The sequence below is a fragment of the Parasteatoda tepidariorum genome, chromosome 3, assembly GCF_043381705.1.
Source record: "Parasteatoda tepidariorum isolate YZ-2023 chromosome 3, CAS_Ptep_4.0, whole genome shotgun sequence".
NCBI lineage: Eukaryota > Metazoa > Arthropoda > Arachnida > Araneae > Theridiidae > Parasteatoda > Parasteatoda tepidariorum.
The window spans coordinates 3,901,504-3,921,571 of NC_092206.1; the positions used below are offsets into that span (position 1 = coordinate 3,901,504).

The window sequence follows — 20,068 nt, forward strand, 5'->3', positions numbered from 1 at the left end:
CAGTCAGGCTAACCATGGAAGGTTTTCGTGGTTTTCTTTAGAGATAGCTGGTAGATAAGAATTCCGCAGATTTAGTCAGATTAAAATCGACTCATTTCTGGAATAAATCAGTACTACCATTGTTTATTGATCGTGAGTTTGGGAAAAGAAATAAGCAATAAAAAAAAACTTTTGACCTTGCATGCATATGAATCAATCCATGTTTTGAATTTTCTATGCATTTACTAAAATAAGATGTTAGCGGAGTTAATTTGTAACTCAGCTCGTATTCTTATTTTTCAGCGAATTTTTATATTTTTGACGGAACTCAGGGAAGTTCAACAATATTGCTTACCGAGGCCGGGATAGCCTGGTTGGTAGGGCGCTGGGCCAAAGTCCAAGAGTTCGTGGGTTCGATTTCCGCCTGCCGAGGACTCCCCGTGTAGTAAATGGTGACTGATGCACGTTAAATCTGTCAAGTCGCAAAGTCTTCCATGTTCCCATGACAAATCAATTCCTCTGGGGGGTACAGATCCAGGAGTTTCCTTGTCTTCTGGATTGTTGCATAATGAGAAGGCTACGGAGTTGAACATTAGTTGTCGAAAACCCAAAATTGGGTCGGCTATTCAGCGATTGATATAATACTGCTGTCCGAGCCGTGGTTTTGCTCTCCATGTCATGCGAATGCTGGTTAGTTTCATCAAAATGTTTTCCACGAAGGAAGCTGGATGCGCAATTCGTTTCGACCAGCCATCGCTGGAATTCGAACCAGGGAACTGGAATTCGAACCAGGGAACTGGAATCCGAACCAGCATTTGAAAGCGAACGCTCTATCCCCTGAGCCATCACGGCTCATTAGCCTTGTAATTTTGAACCCATTAAGTTTAAAATTATTGCCCTGGGAGTCAAGATGTCTTCTGTCGGCACTGTCCACCCCCCTTTTCTGTCACATTAGACATTCAGGAGAAAAATTATCAAATAATGAGAAACACTTATTATTTGTTTAGTAGATGGGGAAAAAAAGAAAATTTGGAAACAGGAAGAACTCAAAGAAGTCATTACTCGCTCATGAAAATCAACATTTTTCACCGAAGCAAAATGATTAGATAACATCTTATATTTGTCATTTGTTTATCTGTAAAACTCGCAGCCATAAGAAATATTTCCAAGTTTATTATTGCGTTCTTTAAAGTGTCCGAATAGAAACATTCGATTGATAAAAAAGAACAAAGAGATTCATGCCATTTATCGTCTCCTTTCAGACCACCTTGAAAATGTAAATGAAATATTTGTTCCTTATCAGAAGACAAAACAAGGAGGACCTGATTGAAAGAAGAAAAAAAAATATGTAAAAGGTCAGTTTACACCCATTTTTAATTTAAATATGTACATGTTTCTGAATGCTTCCTTCTTTGAAAATATACTTTCTTTACTAATGAACATAGCAAAAGAAGCGAATAAATGTTTATCAGTAGATATTTTCCAATGTTTTTTTTTTTTTTTTAATTGAGCCATTTTGAGTTGCTATATATATAGTGTATCTCTTTCTTTTGCGTATTTTTTATTGAAATTCATTTGAATCAGATTAAAAGTTCTAGCAAAAGGAAGGAGATTTCTTTTTTCAGTGAAAATAGAATTGTCCCAATATATCGGGTGACTTAGCAAATTTTTTTTTGCCTGCTTTTCCATTCGTTTTGTTTTAATGTTACAACGTCTAACGTTCCCAAAACGTCTCATCCATTTCATTTGCTTGTGCGTTCGAAATTTTGTAACCAGCCAACTTTTAGAAACTCACCTCTTTTCCTGAATAGAATTTTTCAGTAGAGGTCGAGAGTATGGCTTGCACAGGGGTCCGATTGGATTGCACTTTTCCCGATTGAGTCGTAAGTGATTCGGAATCCACTCTGATGTCCTTCGATGGTTTTCCACACCGTTGGGGAGCAAAGGGAAGAGGTTTGGGATATTATTACAGTCATCTGCTTTCGGGTCAAAATTGCAGCACTGTAGTAAACATATACTCCAACTATTTCGGTTCATCATAGGGTTGAATACCAAACAGTCAAGCCCATTACTGTTGCTCGCACCGACAGCAATGCATACGTAAAAATATTCTCAGTGGAACACGAGTTAGATTTCCTTTGTCGTCGGGCTAAACATTTAGAGGTTTCTCTGGTTTTTCCTCTTTCTTTCCATTTAATGCAAATAAGGGTTAGTTCAATAGAAAAGTCCTCCGCGAAGGCTATTTTACGATTCACCTACCGTTTTATCCAGTTCCCTTGTCTTCTGTGTTGGGTACAAAATGACAAGGCCGTAGAGTTTCACAAGGTTAGATAACCGTATGTCCAAAAAGGATTCGGCTGTTAAACGTAGGTTATAAAATAAAATAAAATGTTAATAACCGAATCGATAGTTGCGGATTTCAAAGGAGAACTGCAGCTCTTGCATCAGATTTACATTTTTAGCACCATTTGACATTGTTACCATAAATATGGATGATCTACTCCAAACCTCACTTGGTTTTTTTTTATAAAAAAAAAACACGCATGATTGTAATAAAATCAAAACAAAATTTTGAAAAATTTGAACCGAAATCTTGAATTTTCAAAATGAAGTGGAACACATGAGGTGGAACGTGGAAGAAGTTCGCATTTCTCATGCGTTATTTCTGTTTATTTCGAGATAATTCTTGAGTCATGAAATTTCTTTGTTTGTTAGAAATTTCTTTAGGTCAGATTTTGTTATCTATAAAATGATAAAAAAAAATGAATTTGTTTTATTATTTGTATTGCTAGACATAAAACTGAATTTCTGCAGGCGTGTTTTGCGTTATGAAGGATAATAAAATCAAAACAAAAATAAATTTTTTATTCCTCTTAATTTTATTTCTGTGATAAATTTGCTGATATGCTTATTCTTATTGCAAAAACTGCTGGTAATGATAAACCAGAAATGTAAATTTTCTGAAATCTAAAATATAAATCAATGTGTGAGTAAATCGTACAGATGTACAACATCCTTTAACACTATGTTACATATTAGTGCAGGGTGAGGGATATAATAAATTTTGTACAGTTCAATTTTGATTGAAATATTGACACCCAATTGATTGATTTCTTCACCCGTATTTAAGTATCAATTAAACCATATTGGCATCCACTTTCCACTTTATTTTTACCTTAATCTCTTCTTCCGTTAAAATCTATAAACAAAAAAGTAAATAAATCAATAAAATAAATAAATAGTAAAAAAAACTTTTCTCATGTAATCGCAATCGCGTTATAAGCGAATAATATTTCTTGAAATTCCCGATAAGGATTGAAGTAATTTGAAACTTAGCAGAAAATTTGATTAAGTATTTTTAGCAAAAATTAATTATGAAATACTCAAACATATTTCTTAAAAATTTATGTTTTAAAGTATGTTTGCTTGAAATATTTGTTGAGAGACATTTTAAATGAATAAGAGCCTTTTTTTATAAAAAATTATTACTTTGGTTGAACAATCCATTTATTTGTAAGGGATGTAAATATTTAATCTTTTGTGTTGTAGCTTCTTATACTCAATTGAATTTGCATTTCACCATGTAAATCAAATAAGATATGAGAGAGATAACAATAACATTATAACATTTATGACAATTAACATTATAAGGTCCAAATTATATTTTTAATTCAACTTAATTTTTGCTATGTTGTACTATTTCTAACATACTTTCAATATCATTAAGTCAACTTTAGCTCAAAATACAAAGTGAATGTAATTACGTCATTTTTTTTTATAACCAGCGTTAAACAGATGGCCCATTTTGGGTTTACGATTACTCTACTTCGCTGCCTTGTGATTTTGAACCCAACTCAAAAGACAAGGGAGCTCTGAGATCAAGCATTAGGACTAACCAGCCTTTTTGATGCGACAAATTCGCATTAAAGTTGCATGGAGAGGATAACCTCCCACGGAATCTTAATCTTTCCACGTAATCACTGAGGACTTTTAAAGTCAACACTTTTATGTGTGAGCCGGCAGCAGAATTCAAATCGACTAGCCATCGCTGGGATTCCAACCTGTATCACTTCATTGGGAGGCGATCACTCTATTCCCTGAGCCACCGCGACATATGCTAATACTTGAATGATTGCGAAACTCGTTTATAACGAGAATGTAAGAATAAAAACAATTCGCTCGTTAAATAATGGTGCTCATTAAAATCTAGTCTTCTTAAATTATAAAGCAAATAAATAAAAGCTATCTTTTTTTTCTGACAGCTTTAATTAAGAAAATTTCTAGCTTTAATATATTTCTGATTAGGAAATATTCCTAGGTAAATTTGCTCATATGAACAGGTTTTATGAACGCTTTTTAACACGAATTCAACCATCTATTTAAATGAATTATCAAAATTTATTTATTACCCTTATCAAAATTTCCTTGTTAAATCAGGGTATCTGAAAAATGATTTCGAATGTATTTCTAAATAAAATAGATCGATTACTTTCCACTTGTTTAAAAATAATAAATTATTTATTGATCAAAAAATCCATGACTTCTAAAACAACAGCATAACCCTCTTAACACAGAAATAAATAATATTTAGTTCGATTTCATGACTTTTTGAATCCAGTCAACATAGTAAGGTACAAGAGTGTATATTCCTGGTTGTTCTTTTTCTGCACAAATGGATCCACCTGTGGACACAATTCCACCCAAATGCCATTTTTTCCTATCTTCAGAATAAACCAAGGGTCCTCCACTATCGCCCTAAACAAAAAAAACCAAGTCAAGGTCAAATATTACTCTTCGTAAGTAAAGATTTAAGTTTGTTTTTATTACATAATTAATAGAAAGTCAGAAATGATGAGCTTGGGTTCTCATCTGTTACGAGGATCGTGTTTTGACAACTGTTTTTCCGAATCGCCGCCAAAGCTATAGCAAGTACCGAATTGCCGCCAAAACGATAGCAAGTACCGAATTTTAATGCCGCGATGCATGATCAGGATTATCGCTATTCAGTAATATTCCGCGATACTTTTTTCAATTTACATTATTTTTATATTGGTTAATATTTTCGAGGAGGTCGGGATTGCCTGTTTGGTAGGAAGCTGGGATCATGTTCGTGAACGCGTGAGTTTAAATCCTGATTTAAATGGTGATTGGTGCACGTTAAATCTGTCCTCCAAGTTCCCATAACAAATCAATACCTCTGGGAGAACTGAATTGAAGATTGATCGTTCTCAGGTTCAGGTCAAAATTACGATCTGTGCATAAATGAAAAGTGTATGATTAGGTCTTCTCTGTAAAATAGGTTGTGACGTGTGTATGAAGGCGTATTCTTGGCCATACATGTCGCCATTGAAAAGAAGGAAACGCACCCTCTGCCTTAGAAATTTGCTTGATTTTCCAAGTAGGCTAGATTTACACAATAATATCGTATTCATTATTGTTATGTCTAATGTTCTCAATATTATTATTATTTTTTTTTGATACGTTACTTTATTCATAATGATCACGATATTATGGTATTCAATAGCGTATGATTATTGTTATCGTTAATTACTATATTATTATTACATTGATTATTATCAATATAACCTTGCTTGATAATCATATATCCCAGAGAGCAAAAGAAGATTTATTTTCGCTTAGCAAAAACCTTTTAATGTAAACCTAAAAAGGTTTGTTATGCAGTTTACGTGTAAACCTTCTAATCTTAAAACGACATCTGTGACAATCTGCTCTATTCTACTCACATTACCCTCATCCAAATCCTTGTAAAACATTCTTCTATATAAAAACCTTAAAACAAGGTTGTCTTAACATGAAAAAATCCTCAAACTAGTCTTAAGGTGAAAATAATATTAATTCTAGGTAATTAAAAGGTTTCTTTTCGCAACGTCTTGTATGCTCATCCAAAATCCACCTTGTCATGAAATTTTAATGGACAATGCAATTTGATCCTATCTCTAGTGTGACGTCAGCTAAAACGTCACTGTGGACCTTAAGTGACAATAATGTTTAAAAAAAGCTTTAAAAAATAAATTCTTAATCCTCTTATACAGAATGAAAGGTTTGAAACTGTAATATTTTTGCGTTCTTGAAAAAAGGTTTTTAGTAGAAACATTTTAGTGACAATAAAAAGAAAATTCCGTCACGTGGTTGCCTTTAAAGGTGACATGCATTCTGGGTATGCATTATTGGTTGTCTGTAACCTGTACAAAACAGAATCGGATATCGTTTCTACGTATTGTCTAATTGGCTTCATTGGTCCTTATAAACAATATTTGTTGAAATGTACTATTTTGCTGCGACGGAATTTACCTGACACGAGTCGTGACCGCCTTCTGGATGTCCTGCACAAATCATTGTTGGTGCAACGTCATAAAACCTGTGCCACTTCCTACACTGTTCAAGAGATATAACAGGTACAACAGCTTGTTTCAATTCCAATTCAGCACCAGTATCTATTACAGAAAGGAGATTTGATAATACAGTCATTTGAATGCTGTAGTTAAATATTATATAAAAAAAGAGTCAAATCATTTATAACATTTCAAAGTTTATTACTCCGAAGCATTGAATTTAAATATTAATTATTATTTCTTAACACTATATGTCTTATAACTGAGCATGGTATATTAATATGACTTAACATGGAATGATTAACAAAGCATCTTTATATGATGGAAATCTCAAAAATATGGACATGTATTGTTTCTTCCTATTTTTAAAAAGGAAATAGTAGCTATTCAAACTATTTATTGTACGCAAAAATAATGTTAAATAATAACCAAATGTTCTAGACAATTTAATTAGCTATCATGTACCTAATAATCAGTTAATGTTTTTTTTTAAAAAAAAGTGTATCTTATTTATTAAGATTGCATTTCTATCAGAACATTATACAAACAAACTGCAAAATAAAGTCATCTTTAATATTTAAGGCGCTGAATCAGATAGTTTACAGTTTATGCAACATTGTAGACTAGCGTGTCGTTTGGCTAATTAAGAAAAAATGCAGGTTTTGAGATGCATTTTGGTCACAAAAAGGTTTACAAAAATTGAGATCGCCTTTCGGCGATCATAGGTTACCCATTAACAACAAGGTTGTTGTTTAATTTTTTTTCCACCCTCTTTATTTGTGATATTCACATGAATTAGTGTTGAAAACGATCCAGTTTGAACTGTAGGTTAGAGAATTTCTGATTCTTAATTAAAGCAATAAAAACAAAAATATTGTTCAGATGATGAAATTCTCTTTTACTCACAACTCAAGAAGTATTTATGGGATCTCTCTGGTCCCATATCTCAAAAATAAACTCACCAACTTAATGCTTCACAAAATTAAAAGTGAAGAAAAGAATTCTAAAAAAATTATCAAACAGGAGCGGACGCAGCAACGCAGGCAATGACGACGTATGCGCAGTATTTACTATTACTCTTGAACACAGTTGAAAAGCGTGATGACGTCCAAATAAGGTGCACATGCCATCAAACCCAAAACAACAACCATTTTGCCAATGGGTAAAAAAAAGAATAACGTAGTTTGGTATAATTAGTATGATTTTGATCATGAGTGGAAAAAAACAAAAACAAATTTAGAGTGAAGTTTAGCCTAATATGGTAACCTAATCCGACATTTTCTGTCTCGCTAGCCGATTGAAGTTGATTATCCTTAATCTTTAACTATTTTAAGCAGTAAGAACTGTAACGCATTTAGTCTCAATTTTTAAATAAATTAAGTTTTTGTTGAATTTAATGTCTTCCTCGAAAAGCAACCCGGTCAGAGTACCGTAATAATATTTCTTTTATTCATTAAATACAATAATCATAGTTTCTTGATTGACAATGTTTCTAAAAAAATGAACATTAAGGGTGGTAATAAAGAAACACCCTTCTATACTTACTGTATGTGTCTCCCCATCCAGTGACGTAACACAATGTTCCGGGTGTGAGACTGTAATTAGCGGGAGGTAAGCAGACTGGCATCACATAGTCAGTTACAGTGACTGGAGCGTTCAACTTTACCAGAGCAAGATCATGCTGCTTCCGTCTTAGCCAAGGGATCGACAGCTGTTAACATAAAATTTAAATAAATGGGCTATTTTTTTTCCTCTGAAAACAACATATTACGCTAAAGAAAAGCGATTAAATTGGCAAGTTTTTAACACTCAAAATGTTTTTAAGAAATGAAACATTTTTTGTATTTTTTCCTCTATTATGGAAACCTAAGGCTTATATTTCTTACTAATACTTACAATGCACATGCATACGGTACCGTGAATGACCAAAATCAAGAGAATGTCGACTTTCACCGGTGAATGTCAACAATCACATAGTCGCTTTAGTGAATGTCCGAAATATTTGTTAGATCAGATTTGATATTAATTTATTCATTGTTATTATTATACACATTCGATATTTTAATATCTGCTGAGGATAGATTAGGAGAAACGTCAGTGTTTGGAGTACCGGGCAAATGTATACCAGGCAGTGGCACTTAACTAGACCTAGTATATATTTCGGACATTTACAACCACCAATTTCGGTCATTCACAGTTACACATATATAGTTTATCTAAAGTAAGAACCCTCCCCCCCCCTAGCCATTCGTCTGGACTTGTGGTGGGGATTTTGGTAACGAGGTATAACTATTTCAAGTATAGGTGTGGGGTCATTGCGTAGAACATCGGAGAGACGAGAGGAAGGAAATCTTTTTCTTCGGACTATTGTGTTAGTCCTAGAGTGAAGAGAAGCTACCTTCCTGAAATGCGCTATTCTTGTTTCCATAGCAGCAGACGGCCTCAGAATTTGTGGCGGGGGGAGTTCTCACCATAGACAAACTATATGAAATACTTAGAAATAATTAGTTTATAACTTTAGTTCATTATAAGTGTTCATTTAGAAGTCTTCCATGTTCCACTTCTTTTACATCCTATTTTCGTCCATTCCAGTTCACTATAAAAGTCGATTTCAGTGTTATTAATTATGTAAAATGTCTGTTGCCCATTATTTTATTTTTTAGCTATTTTAATATTGAATATGAATGTTTGCTAATAAAGACACGCGAGCTATAAAGATTGTGAACTGTAGCCATGAAACTGAGTGTTGTGAAGGACTCACTTTAGTTTCATTGAAGCCTCTGTATAAGGGATGGACGTGAATGGATTTCATGTATCTGATTTGTTCTGTCTCGTCCGGAACTAGTTTGAAATGTTTCCCCATCATCACATTCCAGTAACGGACATCCAGTCTACCACTGCAAAAACAAAATAAATAAATAAGTAATAAATAATAATAATAATAATTTACAGTCTTATGTGACTGAAACAAAATTCGAACTAACTAGGAACTTTTTTTTTGAAAAAAAGTCCATTTCCTGATTCAACTGAAACATTTCGAACGCTTTTCGCCACGTTACAGCACGATAGCTTGACCAAAGAATATAGAAAGTACAGGAAATCCAGCTCTTGGAATGCGCAATTAACGCGGAGAACTACTCGATTCGGTATGCTGTACTAGAAAAAAAGCTTACAGGGGGAACAGCATACGCAGATTTAATCATTACATATTTTAACTGCAAATAGACATTTTAGAAAATATTTTTATTTTAGCTTATTTTGAAGTGGAAGACACATCATTGCTGTCTTAAAAAAAAGGGTTGGTGCTTGTTTTGTGGCATGACATTTATATGCAACTTAGTAAACCTTTTTAATGGGAATGGGACGATATTCAATTGATTTTTCTTTTCCACGTCTTGGTTGATACATTTACCTGCAATGTGGTACAATAAGTTTTTTTTAGAGAGAGAAACGATGCAGTTTTGAGATTAGCTAAAGCAGATTTTTCCCTCTACTTAAGTTTGAATGACTATATCTTCTAAGAAGCCCAGAAAAGTGTTGGGTCTTAATAGTGAAGTATCTGTAAAACATTGTTGGGGTGATGTTGGTTAACCCAAATTTTCTGCAAAGAAGAAGCGCCAAAAACTGAATTTTTGCAAACTTTGACCTCTGCATACCTCGGAAAAGCTTGCTGTTTGGGAGCAATAAAATTAACATTTGAGCTAAAATTCTACGCCTAATTGATATAAAATAGCGTTTTTTGCTCAAGAATTATTATTGGAGTTTTGAAAAAGCTTGGCGCAATTTTGGGAAAAAGCAGCAGCTTGGAGCAGAAATTTCACTTTGGAGCAGTTTGGGGGCAATTTGCGCTACTGTTTCAACCAACACCTCCAACTAATTTTTAAACTCCGACTCCAGCCGAAAATAAGTTTTCCCTAACAACCAAAAAATTTGCCAAATAATTTAGGAGCAGCGACCGAAATTTAGCCAAATAACACAATTACTATGAGATCATCCTATCTGAATCCTCTAATGTAGATTCAGATTATTTTAAGCAGGGTATAGCTAAAGATACTATGGGGATGTATGGTTACCTTTTAAAGCAATGGGCAGCCGTCAAGAGCCACTGACTGCTGATGAGTACTCCTCCGCACCAGTGACTTAGAGGTTCGTTTCCGGTAATTCTTAGGGACACCTGCCACGGCCAGCTACCTGGAACTGCAGCTTCACCTCCCACAATGTACTGAATAATACCGATTGCCGGTGCTTGCACTGGATTTGGAGTACTGGAGGACACTGGTGTGATTTTCGGCACACCACATTCTTCACTCGTCTTGTTTGAGGCCTTATCTTAGATTTAACAAACAAACAAATATATGTATGTATGCTTATTATTTGGCAACATGGTACAAAAAATGCAATAGAAAATTTTATTAAAAAGTTTTCATCGAATAATAAATGAATTTATAAATGACTCTAAAAAGACACTAAATGAAATATTAATGAGTGATGTTTTTCAATACAAAAGAAAACTAGCTTCTAGAAAACTAGTTTTTCAATACAAAAAAAAATTCCAAGTTGGGAAACGCTGCTTTTCACAAGTAAGCTCTATCCTATTAGCCATGTTTTATTTGTGTTCTCTTTTAAATATGTTCTCGTTTCATTTGCTCTTCTCTTGTATGGGATTACTAGGGGACTAAGCCCCCTGTTCGCTCTCGCTCACCAACCTCGATGATAGTTTCGCAATAATTGTTGTTTCTTGTCAGAAAACAATTTTTCTATTTAAGCTAAAATTCTTCACTTAGCATAATATGTACTAAAAATGAGTCTATTTGCTTACGCTTGTCTACCTGCTTACGCCTCCACTTCCCACGTTCAAATATTATTATCTATTAGAACTATAAATATTTAGATCTATTGGTGGTCAGAAGTAATTTTTCTAAACAAACATTTTTTAGTTTGTATTGTTATAGCATTATATTATTTAAACAAATTTAAATTCGCAACCGTAATTTAATATTTTCGCTTACCAAACGAGGGGATATATTAAATACCGTTTTTGCTTACATCTGATAGGGCATGAAGCTAATCGTTAAGTTTCAAATCATTTAACAAATCTCATTAACTGTAATTCATAGCAGTATATTAATATTATTTGCTCAAAAATAATAATTGTGAAACTGTTAATAAAAATTATACCACCTATCTAAATAACTTCATCTTAAAATGTATCACAGAATTACTTTATAATAATAATAAAAAAATAACAATTCTCTCTGTTTTAAACTCTTAGTTAAGCTCTTGAATTTAAAGCGTAGTAATAGCAGTACAGATACATGAAAAATAAGTAGGGATGAAATTAAAATGAGGGATAAATTACGGATACAAAAATATTTATAGAAAAAATAGTACCTTTATGACTTTTATTAATTTTATGCTAATGATAACTAAAACAATATGGAAATGAAAGAGGAGAAACTGGATCTTACCACGTGATTTTCCGGCCAATAAAATTACACAAACTGCAATGGAAAACTGCGACACCATTATGTATAGAAAGAAATTTCAATGGAATCATCACAACAACGATTTTTAGGTTTTTGACCAAAATTTGAAAAGTTTTTTTAATAGCTATATTTGTATTCTTTTTATCGCATGGACAATACACAAAATAAAAATTAAATGATGTAATCCTAAGTAACATTTGTTCCAATGATTATATTTTTCACGAACTAAGAGCCGATGGTTCAAAGGGTTAATCTCAATTATGCTGCTTAATTAGTGCTAACTAATAATAGCAGTTGCGGACAAACGCGAAAACGTACTTTCTCTGAATAAACATACCTTTTGGAATTTGGAATACCTTTTGAAATTTGGAATTTCAGATATTAAATTATGAGGGTAACAACAATCTCGAAAATAGGATCCCAATAATTAAAAGTTTGATTCCCTTAATGTTAATTAAATTCTTTGAATATTTCACCATACCTAGAAAACTTTTTAATTGAATCGAAATTTTTTTGCACACAATTATAAAATTTGTTAATCTAAAGAAAAGAATTGGACGGATGTGGGAAATATGGGTCGATTTGGATTTTTAAATATCAAAATATGGGGATGACAGCAACATTGAAAATTTAGTTCCAATAGTTGAACCAGGAAAGCGTCGGAAGTTTGATATTAACTTCCATAATTCTTTAAATATTTCACCATATTTCAAGAACTTTTTAAGCGAATCGAAAAGTTTTTGCATGCAACTATAAAATTTGTTTATCTAAAGATAATTCCAAGAAAAAATTAATTTGAATCAATTATTTATCACTACACTACTTTTTTTAAGAATTGGCGCACTACACTACAAACTACGAAAAAAAAGTAGCGACTATAGTAGTATCGCTACTCGTAGCGCGCTACTTTCGACCACCGATTAAGACCATATTTTCCATTTTTTGTCTACCAGTCATATTTTTATAGATTAAAATCCAATCCAGAGCATGTTTTAAACAGAAGCATGTCAGATTCTGTAGCTTATTTAAACTTTATCACTAATTAGCATATTTGGATGGCAATGGCATATATTGCATTTATTCTTGTATGTCCGATCATGTGAATAAAAGTTGATTGTGTCTTTTATATTTCGCGCTCTGAGCGTCTACTTTTTTCTTGTAACGCAAGTATTAGTTCTGAATTTGAATAAAAACACAATTATGTATCTATTTTTATTTGAACTTTAAATACGAAAACAGAAATAACGCTTTATGAAAAACCACTTACCACAGTTCTCTTCATCTGTGCCATCATCACAGTCGTCTACTCCGTCGCACTTTTTTGAGGTCTGAACACATTTAGTGCGATGTCGACACGTTACTTCGTCATCACTGCACACCACTATTGAATGTAAAAAGAAAAAATACTAACATCTCTCAAATGTTCATTTTAACACTTTACTGGTGTTTAAGGGAATTTTTTTTTAAATAATCCATTATTCTGTGGAAATGTTATCGATTTCCTCATTATACTCTTTGTGAATATAATAATCATCTGAAAGCTTCGTGATTTTCCCACTCTCTACACTTTACCTTTCTCAATTTTGATGGTTTCAGCAAAACAATTTCCCCGAAACAGCGTATAGTGCTTTCTCATTTCAGAGGTGTGATGCTAACAGTTAGAATTAATGAGAAGCTATGTTTTGAAAAGTGGACCAGCTGATCGCTGAAGGTGACTGATACATTTTATTTTATAACCGTCGTTGAACAGCCGACCCAATTTTCGGGTTTACGACTACTAATGTTCAACTCTGTAGCCTTGTAATTTTGAACCCAAACCAGAAGACAATGGAACTCCTCAATCAAGTATTGAGAGAAATTTTGCCTTCGTGGAGGAATTTTTTGATGGAACTAACCCGCATTTGCGTTACATAAAGAGGAAGATCACAGGAACCTCCCACGGTTAGCCTGACGACAAGGGACTCTAACTTACGCTCCGTCTACCACTGAGGTTATTTCACGTCATCACTGTGGTCAGTGCCAGCTGGATGCGGATTCATAGCAACCAGTCATCGCAGGGATTCGAACTCGGTTCACCTCATTGGAAGGCGAAAACTCTATCCCTTGACCCATAGGCTCCGAAGCTTTTTTTTTTAAATTACTGAGCCCTCTTTCCAACTGAAAATAAATAGGAGCGCCCAATTAAAAAAAAGAAAATAATTAACGAAATAATGATTATAAATAATTAATAAAGTTTCTTTTTATCCTATTAAGTCTTTAATATCTTTGTTATGATATACATCTATGATCATGCTATAAATTAACTGAAAATATGTCTAATGTATTTGTTTTGAAACGTTTTTGAAAACTAATTTTGATGAAAATTACTCATAGGAAACATTTTTAGTATTCGTATAAAAATAAATTTAAACTATCTCCTAAAGATAGTTTTTCTTATTTATTATTAAGAAAATATTACGAAATCAATTATGTATGAATGTAATCAGGTATGTTTTTTAGTACAGCTAACAAAGAGCGAAATGTATTTCAAAATCAAATCAAAGAGATAGAATAATTTACAAGTTGACGATAGGAAATCCGATATTTTGACAATGAATTGTTAAACATAAATTATGTAAGTAAATGAACTCCTTTATAAAACGAGTTAAAAGAGAACGAAAGTTTTTTAATACAAAGGAGAAAATTAAACGAAGATTTTAAAATCATTCGAAGATCATGGTGTTCAAATCATGACAGTTTTTATAGAGTTTTTTTCTTCTTCTTTTTAAAAAAAATTTTTTTTTCGCTTTAATAACTGGGTTAGAAATGATTATTTAATATTAAATCGAAAGAGTTATGAATGCTGTTTTCATTGCGAGTCCTACTTATAAACGGATTATATCTATAGTTGTCCAACTGTAACTCATATCATAATTGCGAACTCACAGCAATTATGAAAACAGCATATTATGCCCAAAAAATCAATTCATATGACGACGTTGCCTTCGAAAAACAACCTTTTAAAGAATCAACTCTTCAGTATTCTTTATTTTTTACCTTTTTAAAAGTAGAGGGGAATTAATTAGTGAAGCATCTGACAGGAGAATTCGATACATGCGGTGTTATAAAAAATTCACCTTTATTTTTTCTTCTTCTTGTAATGAATATTACGTAAGCATATTTTTCACTACTACTCCTCCTTGTGAGCAAAAATAAGTCAATCACAAACCCTCTCCCATGCTTACGTAAAAAAGTCGCAGCACCCTCCCTTTTTTAAGCTTTAATTTTGGCATCTAGTATTGGGATTAAACTCAAATAAAAGTTATAACTTTGCATAAAACGATATTTACGTTTTAATTCAATTCATAAAATTTTAATTTTGCAAAATATTCTTTCAGAATCGTTTACGTTTTTTTTTTTCTGTATTGACTTCTGAAACTTTGCAAAAAAAGTTTCTTTCATATTTTTTCCCCACCCCCAGTTCAACTTTTAATTCAAATTTGAATTTTTTTCAAATATAATTTCTTTGTAACATTTCTTTTCTTTTTAAGAAATTTTTTAAACTAAATGCATTTTAATGTCTTACGTAAGCATTGGTTATACCCCACCTCTCCCTTGTCTTCAAAAGTAAGCAGGTCACAAGACGCCATACCACGCGAAAATTTTTTTGTAGCAAATTCTCCTAACTCACCTCCGTTTTAACTAATTTAAAATTTAAAGTATAGAAAATCGAATTCAGACAAACATAGAGTAATCCATGAAGTATCAAGTATTGAAAAAAAATTTAAATATCAAACGGAAAGTAATTTATGAGAAAACTTAAGATTACGTAATGGAGAAATTCTCTTTTAATAATTTGTTTACATTTTTATATTTTCAAAAAAGTTCTTTTCAGTAACTAAAACATCCTGGCTTACTCTAGGTTTGCCTGATCACCCTTTTTCTTTCTTTTAAGTTTTAAATTAGAAATGGTGGTAAAAGTGAGTTTATATAAGATCATAAATTTCTCCTGAGGTATGGCATTCTCTTAAGTAGTATTTGAACAATCCATAATTTACATAACGCAATAATTTTTCTAGTTTAAATTAGTATTAAAGTTACATCTTAAATGGTTATAAAGTAAACTGCTTACATTTTTGCATTCCATGTATTCAAAAGTGAATGTTAGTTTGTTTCAACGTTATAATAGAATTTAAAAAAAAAAAAGCAATAACTTTTTTTTCTAAATAAGCTAATTTCTTCTCTAAATTCCTAAATTACTAATTGAGGAGTATTGCTAAACCGGGATAGCCCGCTTGGCAGGGCGCTTGTCTTCCGTTTGTGAGAAAGGGGGTTCGAACCCAGCCGGCTGAAGAATCCCCGTGTAGTAAATGGTGACTAGTGCATGTTATATCTGTTGGATCACAAAGTCCCCCATGTTTTCATAGCAATATATACCTCTGGAGGTACTAAATTGAAGATTGATCGTTCTGCGATTCAGGTCAGAATTACAATCAGTGGATGTACGAATGGGTCTGCTCTATTAACGGGTGAGACGCATGGGAGTGACAGACGTTGTATTATTGACCATAGATGGCGCCACAGGAAAGCAAGAACGATCGCACCCTTTCTGCTTTACTGGCTGACGACGAAAACCACAAAAACGAGTATTGCTTAGAATTACAATGAACATAAATGTTGAATAGTGTTGGATAAGTCTCACCTGTAGGCAATGCTTGCTCAAAATAAAAATGGAAACCAACATCACGAGGCGTTCGACCACTCACAAAATTCAAATGCAGAACATTGGTCTTGGATTTGTGGCTGCCTGGCATCCAGTAACCACAATATTTCCCCACCAGTTTACGGTTGGGAGCTTCACCGTCAGATAGCAAGAGGGCATCTGTACCACAATCCATATTCAAAGCAAAATACAGTTTTTTTAATACAATAACCTGAAAAGAGCATTGAACTGTGTTATAAAACACAAGAAAAGAAAGAAACTTTAATAAAGAGTGTGCATCAATATAGGGCGAATGCGTCTATAAAACCTCCTCTTAGATGTACGTATTACAATGTTTAATATAGCTTACAAGGCTATTGTAGCCTGGTTTGAGGGGCATTGGGCACATGTCCAAGAGGTCGTACTTTCGATCCCCGTTATTTATTGTTATTTAGTGTTATTTTCTGATTATAAAGTACAGTTAATAATGTAAAAAAGGGTAATAAAATGTCTCACCTTTCCTTCTGGCGCCTTTAAAGTCCATGAACAGTTTTTGTTGGCTGGATAGTAGTGGAAATTATCAAAGCCAGGCGATGTCAGATAACCAAGTTTTTCCGTCACAAGTAACGGGCGATCAGGTCCGCAAGCGAGTGTACTGTTTACTAGATTTATTTCTAAATAATAAAAAAAAGTCGGTTTTAACAAGAAGTTCAATTAAAAAAAAAACAAGATTTAACGACAGATAATTTTAAAATTCGATTGTGAAACTCAGTCAAGTGCCCAGTAGCAGCTACAAAACGGTGGCATTAGCCTTGCTAACCTCTTTGTTTTATTTTTCCAACCTATGCTCTGTTCTAGTTTTCAAAAAATCGTTTGAACTACCAATTTATTTTATTTGTGGTAGTATTTTTGATTTGGTTCAGGTTGAGAACACTGCGAATTTTATTTAGTCCCCCCTTGTGAGTTTCAAAATGTTTTACTTATTTGATTGTATGTCGATCCATTGCGCACAATTCGTCGCGTACAGACCAAAACTTATCCCCACAACTTTCAAAGATAAGACGAATGCATTATTGAACTAATAATTTTTTTTTTAAAATCCGCATAAAAAAAAACGTTTTTTAAATCTTAATTTCATTTTATTGCATATTGCAATGACTTAAATCATGGAAGAACAAAACTCAGAGTGACAATGCTTTTTTCTGTTATGTTTTGATAAATTTCGTATTTAGATTTTTCTTCTTTTTAATGCTTAACATAAATTTTTTTTTTTTTTACGTTCGTCTAGTGCATACAAACTTTTTTTTATCAAGTTATTACAAAAGATGTCAATATTTTAATGTAAATTGAATTTGTTATTGTATTTTTTAAAATTTTAAAATAGTTGTTTTGTTTCATCTATAACTAATACACAATATTTATATTTATGAAAGACTATGCTATAAATCATATAGAGCATAATTTGATAGAGGATAATGATGATTAACAGTTTTGGATTTTCATCGAAAAGCCAAATTACTTGAAAGAACTGCTTGGCCAAAAATTAAGCATAAGTTTTTTTTACGGAAAAAATGACTTGGAAGAGCTACTTGGACAAAATGAAGCAAAACAGGATGACTTGGAAAAACTTTTTTTTTTTTTTTTTTTTTTTTTTACCGAAAAGGTGACTTGGAAGAAAAGATTTGCCGGCAAAGCAGGATAACTCTGAAGAACTAATTGGACAAAATTTGCCAGCCGAACAGAATAACAAAAAAAAAAAAAAAATAAGAAATTGGTCAGCATATACAGATCCGGAACTCCATGACAGTAACTAGGTTTATCGCAAAATTTTGTTGATAGTTTTCTAACTATAGCATATTGTTAGTTAATGGAAAATAGGTAATAACTTCTTACCTTTAGCATTTAAAGATGAAAATAAAATTAAAAATATTCCAATTTCCAGCATTTTCTTACAAAATGACGCCATTTCTCTTATTTTGAATTTACAGAAATATAAATAAATTTACGATTCCCGTTAGCTTAGGCGTCACTCTCGATTCAAAAATAAAGTGTGATATTTTAGTTTGTTTCTATTATCACAGTCAATTGTTTTACTAATTTCTTTTTATCTATTGTGACGTATTTTTATAGATATTAGTTAGATTAAAATCAACATTTTCTAGAATAAATCAGTACTACCATTGTTTATCAATGTTGTGCTTGGATAAAAAAATAAGCAATAAAATGAAACTTTTAACCTTGCACTGAAGGGACGCATATGAATCGATTCATATTTTGAATTATCTATACATATACTAAAATAAGATCTTAGTCTGGTTAATTTGCATGGAACTCATCTCATTTTTTTTTTCACAGTTAATGTTTACATATTCGACGGAACGCAGAAAAATTCATCAATATTGCTCTCCGAGGCGTGGTGGCTCAGGGGATAGAGCGCTCGCCTTCCACTAAGGTGAACCGAGTTCTAATCCCAGCGACGGCTGGTCGAAACGAATTCCTCCCCCGGGTCGCACTCACCACAGTGCTAAAGTAAAATATCCTCAGTAGTAGACGAATCATGGGTTAGAGTCCCCTTGCCTTTCAGGCTAACGATGGGAGGTCTTCGTGGTTTTCCTCGCCATGTAACGCAAATGCTGGTTAGTTTCATCTAATAGTCCTCCACAAAGGCAAATTCTCCCAACAATTGATTCAGAAGTTCCTTTGTCTTTTGGGTTGGGTTCAAAATTGCAAGGCTACCGCTCCAAATAGCCATTGAATTTATTTTCTCTATTATCTTTACCGTTCTCTTCTCCATACGTAAATTAAAAAATTTCTACAATAAAAATTATTAATATTTCATAAGTTATTGCCTTTATATTGCGCCATGCTAATTTCAGGCTATTTACATAGGTGACATATATACGAACGTTAACATGTCTGAAAACTTTCAAATATTAAGTTTAAAAGTTACTTTTGTAACTATTCGTGTTATAGATAAAGATTTCGACTAACTCTTTTTAATTTATTGAAATACATAAAATAGAACACATATGACAGTTACAAGAAAATACAAATAATAATAATTAAAATGAAATGAAACATTTACTGGTTCTACGCAGGGACTAATAATTATATATAACCGTAGTTGAACAATCCAGAAGAAAACGGATATCCTCGATCAAGTACTAGGAGAAATTTGCCTCCATGGAGGACTTCTTGATGAAACTAATCCGGATTTGCGTTGCATGCTGAGGAAAATCACAAAAATTTAAACTGTTTTTTAAAAAAATTTCAAATTTACAAATTAAGAATCTTAATAAATTTGGGGAAAAAATGTGTTTAACATCTGTAAAATTTGCAAATTTTAGATTTTTCTGGCATAGAGAAGAGGGTAGAGTGTTATTGATTACTATTAATCATTTGAATTTATAAAAATCAAATATAAAAAAAAATTAAATATATCTGCTATAAAGAAACAATAATCTTCAATGAAGTATTGTGTAGACAAACTTATTACTAGAGGGCATGGATGTAGAGTACAAAAAAGGGACTTAAGCATTGATATCAAAGTTCACGATTTAAGAGTTCAG

General features: G+C 32.6%; 1 protein-coding gene across 1 annotated transcript; it reads right to left on the reverse strand.

Annotated features, from left to right (window-relative positions):
- Nucleotides 1–4,475: 4,475 nt before the first annotated feature.
- LOC107436530 (plasminogen) lies at nt 4,476–18,608 on the reverse strand. Its single transcript, XM_016048292.4, has 9 exons — nt 18,393–18,608; nt 17,016–17,173; nt 16,500–16,731; nt 13,086–13,199; nt 10,406–10,661; nt 9,094–9,229; nt 7,878–8,043; nt 6,292–6,434; nt 4,476–4,734 (listed from the first exon to the last, which is right to left on the reverse strand). Exons 1-9 carry the CDS (start codon nt 18,463–18,465, stop codon nt 4,567–4,569), a joined length of 1,446 nt encoding a protein of 481 aa, XP_015903778.2. The 5' UTR covers nt 18,466–18,608; the 3' UTR covers nt 4,476–4,566.
- Nucleotides 18,609–20,068: the final 1,460 nt, after the last annotated feature.